The sequence below is a fragment of the Grampus griseus genome (genome assembly GCF_964374135.1).
Source record: "Grampus griseus genome assembly, chromosome: 2".
Lineage (NCBI taxonomy): Eukaryota > Metazoa > Chordata > Mammalia > Artiodactyla > Delphinidae > Grampus > Grampus griseus.
This window is the reverse complement of record NC_139018.1, coordinates 117,420,874-117,433,406: the sequence shown is the minus strand read 5'-3', so window position 1 is coordinate 117,433,406 and position 12,533 is coordinate 117,420,874. Positions and strand designations below refer to the sequence as shown.

Sequence of the window (12,533 nt, the reverse complement as noted above, 5' to 3'; positions counted from 1 at the left end):
TCAGAACTCAGGACATCTTCCTCAGTTGTCTGAAGACCTCTCCTGTGGGCCTAGCTCTGTGCGCTCTCCAGGTTTCAGCCTTTGGCACTAGTTGTGGCACTCACTTGTTAGCTGGGTCCCTTTTAGAGTATTTATTTTTGGTCTGGAATGATGTAAAAACATGCCAGACCCAGCCCTGCCTTCCCAGTGCCCCCTCTACTCCCAAACTGACTCCCGTAAGACACCCAAGCTCTTTGCCGCGCTCGCCTTAGTGAAAATCAAAGGCTTGCAAATGCTGCATGATTCCTGAAAGAGGTTCGAAATCTGATGCTGTTTTCCTGAGAGACTAAAATTAGCCATAGGTGATGGATTACAGGATACCGCGGGCCAGGGTCTGCTCCTTCCACCTGCGCATCCTGGACTTAGTAAGCAACCTTTTCAGGGTCTTTCAGTCAGGAAGTGACGTGGGAATAGATGAGGATTGCGGGTTCCTCACAAGTAAGTGGTAGTAGCAAGTAACCCCAGGCCAGGTGTCCGTGGGCAGCTAGTTTTCAAACATATGCATTTTTCCCCTCCTCCACGGAGCTTAACCTCTTGAAACTCTTCCTTTTTTTCGCTCCACGCTCCTCCAGTCGCCGAAGCCCCTCCCCCGCCCTGGTTCCTCTGGGTCTCCCCTCCCCCCGCCGGCCTCCCCCGCCCCCTCCTCTTGGCGTCCCCCTCCTCTAGCTCCGCTGCCCCCGCCCCCGGGCTCCTCTCTGTCTCCCCCTCCCGGGCTGCGTCCGAGCTCTGCCGGGCCCTTTTCGTCGCCTGTCTGTGAATGAGACGCTCAGTTTCTCAATGGAGCCGCGGGGGGCTCGGGCGGCCGCAGTGCGGCCGCAGCACTGGCCTTGAGCCGGGAGGGGGGCGCGTTTCCCTCGCTCCCTCCCTCCCTCCCGTCACCGCGGCTTTTGAGGAACGGGGCTGAGAGGCTGCAGCGCAGGTCGCAGGGCCCCGCATCCCCGAGGACTCCTGCAGGAGCCGGAGTGCCGCCGAGGAAGCTGGACGCCGAGGAGGCCGGGGGCCTTCCGAAAATTTCCCCCGCGGCCCTTCGTTCTGGGCTTAGAAAGTTCTCGATTTCACGTTTCCTTTTTTTAATCCCGATTAGCTCCTCGCCTGCACTATTTTTTTTTTTTTCCGGGAGAGGTGGGGGAGTGTGAGGAACGGAACGAAGAAAATAAAAAAGGATTTCCGCCCAGAAGAGAGCGACAGTTCTGAGAGCTTTTTCTTAAGGAAACAGAAGCGGCGTTTGCGGCCGCTGCGGGCGCCGGGCCCCGCCGGCCTAGCTATGCGCGAGCCGGCCCCGGGCTGCTGAGGCGCGGGCACGCGGAAGCGGAGGCCCACCGCACCGGGCTCCCCGCGCTCCCGGGCGACTTCTGTTCGCCGGCGGGAGTGGCGGCGGCGACGGCGGTGGCGGGATGGAGCCCACGACCGCGCCCCAGCCCGACATGGCGCCGGAGCTGACCCCGGAGGAGGAGCAGGTAAGCGGGGCTGCGGCCGCGGCGGTGGGTGTGTCCGGACACCTCAGGCCTAGCCCGGCTGTGCTCTTCGCGGCCGGGGGTCCGTGGTGGCCTCCAACCCCCCGCTCCCGGCGGCCGCGCCCCAGGCCGTCATCCCCCGAAGCCGGGGGGCGCTGCTGGTCGCTGCTCTCGCTCCCGGCCTCTTCTGTCTGCTGCTTACCGGTCGCATATTGCCCCCTCCCCTATTCCGGTGATGATTAAAGTTTCTCGAATTGGGGGCCTCCCTTTACCTCTGCCAACATCTCCCCGCCCCCGACGTTTGCAGAACACCTACTTTGCCTCCGGCCCTGCCATCCCTGTACGTGTTTTGCTTCATTCCGTGAGGGTTTGTGGTTTTTTAAGGGCAGGAAAAGCCCCACTTTGGGGGCCGGATTCCTGCGGGGACTGTCTCCCCTCCCCAGGACAGTGATAGGCACTGGGTCCATAGATGCCCTAGATTTTCAGACGAGCCCCTCGGGCTTCTTAGAGGGCTGTGGCCTACTTGGACAGATTCTGGAAGATCCAGGCCTTCTCAGGCTCCCGAAGTCCCTAGCCTTGACCGCCCTCTTTAGCTCTCTGCCGCTGGGCGCATCCCCTCACCCCCACTTCCCTCCCCTCATCTCATCTCACTGTCTCCATCTTTCTGGAGCCTGCATTGAGCTCCATTGTCCCTTAAAGCTTAAGACTTTCAGTTCCCAGAAGGAAGTGGTTTGTCATGTCATTTGGGGGGCTTGGGTAAGGGAAGAGCTCAGGGCCTTTATAACTTTCCCTCGCCCACATTCCTGTTGGGGAGACATGGACCACTCCTGAGGATGGTAGGAAAGTCTTGTTAGCTGAGATTGGAACCCTAAAGTCTTTTCGCTGTCTCTTCCTTGGCACTGCCCACACCCATGCTCAAATAAATATAGCCATGGTCTGATTTGTTTAAAAACAAAACAAACAAAAAACCCCTAAAATAAGAAAAAGGTGCACTATGCTGGTAACCCATTTCAAGCTTGCCAGCCCTTGCTCCCAAAGGACCACATTTGGTAGTACAGTCTCTAGTGTGGAGACAGTCTGGTTTTACAAACTAATATTGGTTAATGGGCTTAAGACCTGATTTTTAAAAAACCCTTGACTTTTCTCCTCGTTTGTGGAGATGACATTTTTCATATTTGGCTTCAGACCACAGTCTTTTCTTTTGACGCCTAGAGATAAAATCAGCATGGGGAAAAAAAAATCTGCTGCTCTGTATAAGCAATAGTAATATCCTGGTAACTGAAATTAATGTTAATAAAATGCTAGTCAGGGCCTAGTGCAAGCAGGTGGCCAAGGAACCCACCTTGCCAAAATTAGGGAAATACTATCAGTACTTCAGCACTAAGGTGTGATGGTGTTCGGTTGATTTTAAAGGGGCAAAACTCTTTCACTTCTTTTTCTAGGGCTAGTCAGATTTGAAGTTTTTATGTTTCTAAGACTTGAGGGAATCAGTATTCCACTATGAAAATGCCATGTGAGTGTGAATTAAAAAATTAAAACTGAGAAAAGTAAATATTAAAGTATTCATAGTATTGATAAAGTATTAGCTTTACTCTGTATATGTATGTGTGTATGCATATATACAACTGTGTTTAGTAAAAATCTTTTACATCGAATGAATGTGATGAGAATTAACAAGGACTGGATGGAAATAGTAAAATATATATATATTACGATCAAGAAGTTATGTGGGTTTTTTTTAACCATATGTTTTCCTACAAAATACCAAGGTTTCTACAGGCACTTCAAAATGTTGAAACACAAACATAAAAGCATAATTCCAATTGTGGTAATGCCAGATAAAATTTCATATTTTAGTTTAATATCACATGGGAGTACTCTTTTTGTTTTTTGAGAGTGCTCTTAACTGTTAAGATTTCTTTAAAATATCTAAATTAAACAGCAACAAATGCATGTTAGTCTTATCAAAGTAGTTGTCATGGGAAATGACATATTCATTCCATAATGCTGCCTCATTGTTCAAACCAGTTTTAGAACTCATTTGGAGTTGATTTCAAAGCTTGTGGCAGAATCTTTGAAATATCTTCAGTGTTGGAAAAATCTTGTACATTTGAGAGTCAGTTTGATATTTGGAAATAGAAAAAAATCTTTTGGAATCCTATTTCATGGGTAAAGTAGGGGATCAAACTGGATAACACAGTTTCAGACCCTTTGTGCGCTGTGTAAACTGCTTTAAAGATGTTTCTGGAGCAGATCCCTCTCAAATGGTAACCTCTTTCTGTACAGTCATGCAAATCATAAACCCAAAAGTTTTCTTGGATACTTTGTTCTCCCTCAGCCCCTGTGTATTATATACATCATCAGGTTTTCCTGAATATCTCCTGAACTCTTTAACTTCTTCCACCACCACCACCATTATCATCATTCTAGTCCAAGCACTGTCATATCCTGACAGAATTTTTGTTTCCTACTTGATCCATCTGCATTCCTTAGCTCTTATTCGAGAAACCAAAGGCAAACTGCAAATCTGATTGCATCTTCCCTTTGGCCTACCTGCCACCAAAATAAGCATTCATAAAACCCTCAGTGGCTTTTCATCACTCTTGGGATTGACAGCTCTTGAATGATTGTTACAGCTCTTGAATATGGTCTACAATGCCTCAGCCCTTGTGCGGTTTAGATCCCTAGCTAATTCTCACACTTCATCTTTGCTCCAGGCACACTGGCCCTTTGGTCCTGCATTCTTGCCTGTTTCCTTCTGTTACAGGGTCTTTGCACAAGTTGCTTTCCTCTCTCTGGAAATACCCTCCACTGGTAACTCCCTCTTCATCCTTCAGCTCCCAGCTTTCACTTCCTCGGGAAGGTGTTCCTTGATCTCCCCAATTAGGTTAGATCTGCTGCTGGCTCTCAGAGTACCATGTACCGTCCTTTATATCACTTATCACAAGTTTACACTATTTGTATGATTGTATGACTGGAAGCTCCGTGAGGCTTGGAACTGTGTCTGCATTTGCTCACCATCATACACACATTGCCAGTCATAATGACTGGCACTCAATGGACGTTCAGGAAGTACTTGTGGGATGAAAAGTAGTTCTCTATGTGATTTGTACATAGACAACGTCGTCTCCTTTCAGAGTGGCTTATACAAATAAGGACGGGGGCTTCCCTGGTGGTGCAGTGGTTAAGAATCCGCCTTCCAATGCAGGGGACACGGGTTTGAGCCCTGGTCCGGGAAGATCCCACATGCCGCGGAGCAACTAAGCCCATGTGCCACGACTACTGAGTCTGCATTCTAGAGCCCATGAGCCTGTGTGCTACAACTACTGAAGCCCGCGCGCCTAGAGCCTGTGCTCCACAACAAGAGAAGCCACTGCAGTGAGAAGCCCGCGCACCGCAACAAAGACTAGCCCCCACGCGCCGCAACTAGAGAAAGCCTGCACGCAGCAATGAAGACCCAATGCAGCCAAAAATAAATAAATAAAATAATTAATTAAAAAAATAAAGATGTTCCTTATTTTTATATATGTTTTGAAGGTCATCATTATTACTTCATAGTTTCATTTCCTATCTAGGCATGTGCTGAACTGATATTATACCAAGTCGTTTGTAACTTACGATGTTTCTTGCTTTTATGTTTTCAGTTCTCAATATTATAAAGCCTACAGTTGAGTTACAAGAAAAATGTATGCTTTGCCTTTAACAAGTTTACGTGAATAACAACAGAGTAATAATAGTAATTGTTTCCTGTGCTCCTGCTTTGAGTCAGGCTCTGTGCTGGGCATTTCACATACAGCTAATCCTCATAAGATTGGAATAATTATCTCATTTTGCAAACGAGGAAACTCAGACTGAGAGGAGGAAATTGCCCAAGTTCACATAGCTAGCAAGTGATGGAGCCAAGATTTCCACCCAGCTCTAGGTTATTCTGCCTCCACTGCAAATGTTCCCTCTATTACACTAACTACCTTACATCTCATGAAGCAATTAACCAGTTTAATAAGATGCCTACATGGGTGTATGTTAGCTAATTTTGTGGGGTTTGGTATTGATATGTGTGTTTGGTTTTGAAGATGCTTTTTTAAAAAATAAATTATTTATTTATGGCTGTGTTGGGTCTTCATTGCTGTGTGCAGCTTTCTCTAGGTGCGGCGAGCAGGGGCTACTCTTCGTTGCAGTGTGCGGGTTTCTCATTGCAGTGGCTTCTCTCGTTGCAGAGCATGGGCTCTGGAGCGCAGGCTCAGTAGTTGTGGCGCACGCGCTTAGTTGCTCCGCGGCATGTGGGATCTTCCCAGACCTGGGCTCGAACCTGTATCCCTTGCATTGGCAGGCAGATTCTTAACCACTGAGCAACCAGGGAAGCCCTGATGATGCTTCTTAAAATATAATTTAAAAAATGCAGACAGGAAAAAATTTGGAAAACCTTTACTCAGACCTGTTTATTGCTAGCAGAAACATATTGTACAGCCTGTGCAAGAAATTATTTTATTATTATTATTTTAATATATTTTTTGCATTTGCTTTATTTATTTATTTATTTTTGGCTGCGTTGGTCTTCGTTGCTGCACGGGCTTTCTCTAGTTGCGGCGAGTGGGAAGAACTCTTCGTTGCGGTGCGCGGGCTTCTCACTGAGGTGGCTTCTCTTGTTGCGGAGCACGGGCTCTAGAGCGCAGGCTCAGTAGTTGTGGTGCACGGGCTTAGTTGCTCCGCGGCATGTGGGATCTTCCCAGACCAGGGCTCAAACCCGTGTCCCCTGCACTGGCAGGCGGATTTTTAACCACTGCGCCACCAGGGAAGCCCTGTGCAAGAAATTATGATGAAAATTACTCTTGGAAAAAATTTTTTCCTTAAGATAGAGTTGGCAACTCTGTTTTGAGGTGTGGTCACAATAAAAATTTATTTTTTAAAATGTGTCCTTTTTCTTTTGTATAAGAGAAATAACTATTCTTAGAGCCAAATATGAAGAATATTATTTCTCCAAACTGTAAAAACCAAGGTGTTTTTGTGTCAGGAATACATTCTTTTTTTGATATTTTTATGTGTAAATATAAAAGCCTTTCTTAATAGGTTGGCAAAATTGTAAATTTGCCAGTGTGAAGGGTAATTTCTACATTTCAGTACTAATCTTCATTCTTATTATGTTATTGTCTTAATTTTATTTTTCCAAAGCATACACTCACATTTGTAACTTGACCTGAAGTTGGTAATTTTATCAAATTTACTAAATTATAATTAACTTGACCACCAGGGATAGTTAAGGGTGTCTTATTCAACTGTTCTATGTCCATGTAACCTACAGAAAGTGGGGCACCTTCGGTTACGTCTATTTGGGGTAAGTTGTGAGGAGAACACCCTCTTTGCAATAAACCATAACAGAAAGACTTTTAGCACGGATTATAAGGCTATTTGATGGAATATCCAAGGAATTATAGCCTTTTAGGGTCTTTTGGGTTTTCATGGATTTCCCAGTAATGACCGATAGGACAGAATAGTAGAGTAGTTTTCTAAAGTAGTTATGCTTTTATTCATATCTTCATTTTAGATGGTTTTAATATCTTACATAGTATTTCTATCACATTAAAAATAATTCATGAGTTTTTAAAAGTTGTTGCAACAAATAATCTACTAGTATTGATTTTCAAAGTCTCCAAAGAAAATTTTTATTTTCGAGTTCATGTTGTGTAGAGCTTATAGCATTGTTGTAAAGATTAATAAGCTAGTGCACATAGATAGTAATGTATTACATAGTAAGCACTCAGTTAAGTTAGCCATTATCATGATATTCTCCGTCTTTGAATAGTGAAAGATTTTAGAGCCAAGTTAGCTTAAACCAATCCCAAGAGGGGAAAATATTCATGCTGGGGACCATCGCTTAGCATGGATTTTTATGAATGCCAGAAAATAATCATCTTGCAACTTCATAGTATAGTTTTCAAAAACCTATTTTAATTCTGTGCTGTGGTTTGTATTCTTATAACGGGATTTTCTAAAGTTAAAAATTTAACTGCCTTGCAGTGGATTTCAGAGATTTTTGGAATTTTTCCCAAGGGCAGGGGTTTTGTCCTGGTTCTTGTGGCCAAGAACTTCCCTTTTCCCACAGCCTCACATGTCCTGTGCTAAATGTCATCTGTCCCCGTGGAAGTAACCATACGTCAAGGACCAAATGATTCATAATGTTGAGGCCTTCCACAGAGGGGAAGGAGAGGAGGGATAGATGAAGAAGACTCATTCTTTTCATTATTGCCAGTAACTAAAGATATTGTAATTAGCAATTAGGTGAAATCTCATTTGGATGTGAGAATTTTATTCTCTTAAAACTTCTGAGCGTATCAAGGGTCTTGGGCTTTAGGTTTGAATGTTAAAGAGACCTGGAGGTTTTCTCCAAGGAACCTGACCTCTAATACTTACTAATGAATTGAAAAGTAAGACAGACACTCTAAAAAGGAGCTGAACTGTTTTACAGAGGTAAAAGTTAAAACTCATTGTAGATCAGTACATCTGAGTCTCATTTTATGACTTGTATATACCTTTTTTGTGTTGGAAAAGACATACTAATGTGGGAATACTCCAACTTTGATTTCTACATATTAAGACCCATTTTATAGTAGAATGGCTGGTCCACTGCAGTGTCAAGATTAGATGTCATAACCCCTAACTCTGGTTATTTGTTCAGATACTTGGAAGTTCAGTGAAATTTCAGGCATTTCTCACCAGTTTTATCATTCTGCTTTGATGTCTCAGACAATTAGGGGTACTTTCTTTTTCCAAGTCAATCACTATCTTCCCCCACCACCCCACCCTATGCCTCCACACAAGAGATCCTTGGTTGGCCTTTCTGGACACTGGAATAGTCACTGTTGTTTTTTTTTAAATGAAATTTAAAAAAAATTTTTTTTAGTTTATTTTTTGCTGCGTCGGGTCTTTATTGCTGTGCGCGGGCTTTCTCTAGTTGCAGCGAGCAGGGGCTACTCTTCGTTGCAGTGTGTGGGCTTCTCATTGTGGTGGCTTCTCTTGTTGAAGAGCACGGGCTCTAGGCACGCGGGCTTCAGTAGTTGCAGCAGGCGGGCTCAGTAGTTGTAGCTTGCGGGCTCTGGAGCCCAGGCTCAGTAGTTGTGGCGAACAGGCCTAGTTGCTCCACAGCACGTGGGATCTTCCCAGACCAGGGATAGAATCCAAGTCCCCTGCATTGTCAGGTAGATTCTTAACCACTGCGCCACCAGGGAAGTCCCCTAATCACTGTTTTCTATTCCTCTTCCTCTGGAGTAGGGCCAGATATTCCTAGAACAGGTAGTTTAGCCTGCACTGTTTAGTGCTGAAGGACCTGTACTTACTGGAATGAGCCCTTTCATATATGATTTTGAAAAGGCTCATTAGAACCTAAATGAGATGGCCTGGGGATGCGGGCTGGGAGTGGGAGGCTGGGAAGCTTCAGAGCGCATGGGAAGAGTTGTTTGTTTATTAAGGATTGGTTATCTCTTAGGTCCAGACTATAAAATGATGAAACCAAAACGGTAGATTAGAGGTGACTTTTTCTTTAATTTCTGCTTCTGACGGAAGTATTCCATTTTTTCTCTGGGAAAGACAGTTTCTGTTATATGTACTGGTTTCCTCTGGAATACCAAATCCATTCAAAACACACATGCACACTTCTTGTCTTTTTATCCAGCATGGGTGGCACAGATCTGACTAGCCTAATAGAATTATTATGAAACCAGAATTTATTCTCAGAATTGATGGGTGGATTCTAAAGAGCCATCCATGACTTTAGTACTGAAGTGTTTGGGGACATTAATCCATTAATTACTTTTTCATTGCTTGAACAACTGGCTAATCTTTACCTTTGCATTTGTTTTTCTATACCTCATTATTACACAATAGACATCATTATTAAAATCAGTCTTTTTTAAAATAGGTTTTTTATATTCTCTACAATGACCATATGTTTCTTTTATAATTAAAACGAATAACTTTTTGTGGAAAGTGCTGCATGCTCTATACAGGTTTAGTATTATACTTATATATAATTATACATTATAAACTGGTGAGATCACAGTATTTAAGATTAATGCAAATCTGGCCCTTTTCTAAACAGAGCTATTTACAAGTGAAATCTGGGCCTTTGGGGAGATGATGGCAATAAGTCTTAGGTAAATTTCAGGAATCCCCGGCTTGCTTTGTGGCTCCAGGCATTTTAATTAATATTTTTGAGTCTGTTTTGTGTTCTTTCCTTAAGGAGCTTTTAGGAGACCTGCTGAATTTAAGTAAAATCTCTATGGTTACAAAATGCTCAGTAGATATCTGCGATAATAGTATTCTTGACCTCTATGCTACAGGAGACAATTTTTTTCAGATAAGAATAGGAGGAAAAATTAAGAATCCTACTTTGTAGCAGTGAAATAGAAGATTTCTAGGTAGTCTAAGACTTCTGACAGTTGCCATGAACAAATACTGTATCTAGAAGGTGGTAGTGAGGCTACCTGTGCTCATTTTTTTGTTTGTTTGTTTTTAATTTATTTTATTTATTTATTTTTGGCTGTGTTGGGTCCTCTTTGGGTCCAGGCGAATTCTTAACCCCTGGGCCATCAGGGAAGTCCCTATCTGTGCTCATTTTATGCTGTTAACGCTTAATGAACTATCCATTGGTTCATTTGTTTATTTATTCTTCTAGGTTATAGATTTCTTCTTTAGGTGCACTGATTATCATCTTTTTTTTTTCAGATAAAACTTCAAATGGTCATCTGATGATCTAAAAATGACTCATATTTAGAGTGAAAAGAGTGACAGTTTATATCCTCTTCCATATCTTATTTGAACAGCCTTTGTGAAAAAAATTCTCATTCCACTGTTTATCTCAGTGGTTCTCAACCAGGGTGATTTTAAAACACACCCCCACCCAACATTTGTCAATGACTAGAGATACATTTGATTGTCACGGTTGGGGGGTGCTACTAGGATCTAGTGGGTAGAGGCCAATAATGCTGCCAAACATCTTATAATGGTGGGCATACAGCCTACCACAACCAAAAGTTAACTGGCCCAAAATGTCAATAGTGCCAAGATTGAAAGACCCTAGTTTATAACTGAAGAATTTTGTAGTTCTTAGGGACAGAGTTACAAATTCTTACTTTTTAATTCAAGGTAAGTCTTTGTTTCACATATTAACTATTCAAATTCTGTGTCCCCAAATACTGGTTTCTGCAATTGACTTCACATACTGAAAAACTCCAGTCTAAAACATAATTATTTTGCAGCATAACCATCACAGAAGATAAAATGAGACGTTTCCACAGCCTTTGCAGGGGTTTTCAGAGATGGGGAGATTTTGTATGACAAGCAGAACACTACTGAGTCCTGCCATGGAATGATGATAATGGGAATTGTAATTTTTGCTTTCCCTTCCAAATATTTCTGTGTTGCTACCAAGTGTCTCTGTTCCTCCAGTGAGTGAGGTGATTATTCTGTATCAATCTCTTTTCCTTTTCATGTTAACGTCTACTAAGAGGAAGGTTTAACAGATCATAAACAGAAATACAATTTGTTCATTCAGGAGTCATTTATTGTCTGTTGCTGTGTGCTAGGTTCTTGTTCAGCATGGATTGAGGACTCTCTGTCCTTAAGGAATTGCCCTCCAGTTCTCTGTAGGCAGTTCTTGAATTGTGGGGTACCCACCAAGGAGGAGGACCTCTTATCTACAGTGAGGACAGGGACTCAATCTTATACATCCTTAGTGTACATTGTGAGAGTTCAAAATATGTTTGCTGAAGAATGAGTGAAACTGTATACATTGAAATTATTTATTCCTCACACACCCATAAAGTATTATTTTGTTTAGGATGATTATCTTCCTGACATAGGAATGATGTTCAGAGGCTTTCAGTAATCCACCGAGGAGGCAACACTGGAACTCAAACTCTTCTGATTAAATGTAGTGCTCTCTCTAGTAGACTTCATCTCTCTTAACCACGTGTTTCTATGTATGACACACCTATATACATATACACCAGAAACGGCTCTTTCTTGGCGTTTGTGGGTTAAACGTTCCTGGTTTCAGCCATTCACAAGTTTCTCTACAGAGATGTGCCTAAATTGTTCCTAGCTGCTTATTGTACATTTATGAAAAATTATATGCTTTAATGGGGTCAGTGAACTTGAAGTTTCATATAGGTCTCTGGCTGTACCTCTCAGAATGTTGTAGGTCTGCTCTTTGCCTTTATAAAACCAGTCTTTAGTTTTCTATAGGTAGAGTTTAATCTTTCAGATATTATTATCAGCATAATGGGGAAGTATATATGGTATATTTGCCTACCAGTAATTAGGATTAGACTACAGCTCTTTAAATTGTTTTGTCCATGACACCTTCAGTTTGCCCATGTTTTTGTCTGTACTTAAGCTACTACTAGATTTCCCTTCTTAACTCTCGCCAAGTGTAAAAGTTGAGGATGAAAATTTTTCCAAAAAAAGGATTTTTTTCTCCTTTTTACTTTCTATACTTACAAATTTTCTCTTTCTTAGATTTGTAAAGGAAGAAAAAGAGTTACTAAGAGAGAGACCTGAAACCTTGAACATGAACATGAGCAAAAGAAAACAGATTTATTTGGGAATGGCCATTTGTCTCATTGACTTTAGCTCTTCTGTCCCAGGAAACTCCAGAAGTGAAGAGAAAACACTATTTCTGGCTAGGTCAGGGATATAGCTAGTAAGATTAAAATATACAGAATTTTCCATCATACTTTTGTTTTCAAAAATAAATCTTTTTAGATTAGGATTCTAAATGTTTTAGAGAAACCATCTGACATTTCTCGTACTGAATGCTGGTATACCATTTTGTTTATAGGAAAAACTCAGCATTGTTATGGAATTAAGTTAACAGAAACATTTTTAAAAAATTGAAAACCATCCATCTTTTTTTTTTTTTTTCCTTTAAGCACCCAAAGCATCATTTTCTTTCATAGTTGATATCAAGCTAGGGAAATGTTAGCTTTGGAGGTGATTTTGTCAGAAAATTAGAAGCAACTAGAAACTTGTGTTTTGAATGAAATT

At 42.2% G+C, this 12,533-nt stretch overlaps 1 protein-coding gene across 1 annotated transcript in view; it reads left to right on the top strand.

Moving 5' to 3' along the window:
• The first annotated feature begins 1,300 nt into the window (after positions 1–1,300).
• The window catches only part of PTPN9 (protein tyrosine phosphatase non-receptor type 9), a 79,889-nt gene continuing 68,656 nt past the window's right edge, over positions 1,301–12,533 (top strand). The window contains exon 1 of the mRNA XM_082648711.1: positions 1,301–1,496. Coding sequence (XP_082504837.1) covers positions 1,434–1,496 — 63 coding nt within the window. The 5' untranslated portion in view covers positions 1,301–1,433. The remainder of the gene's footprint in view (positions 1,497–12,533) is intronic.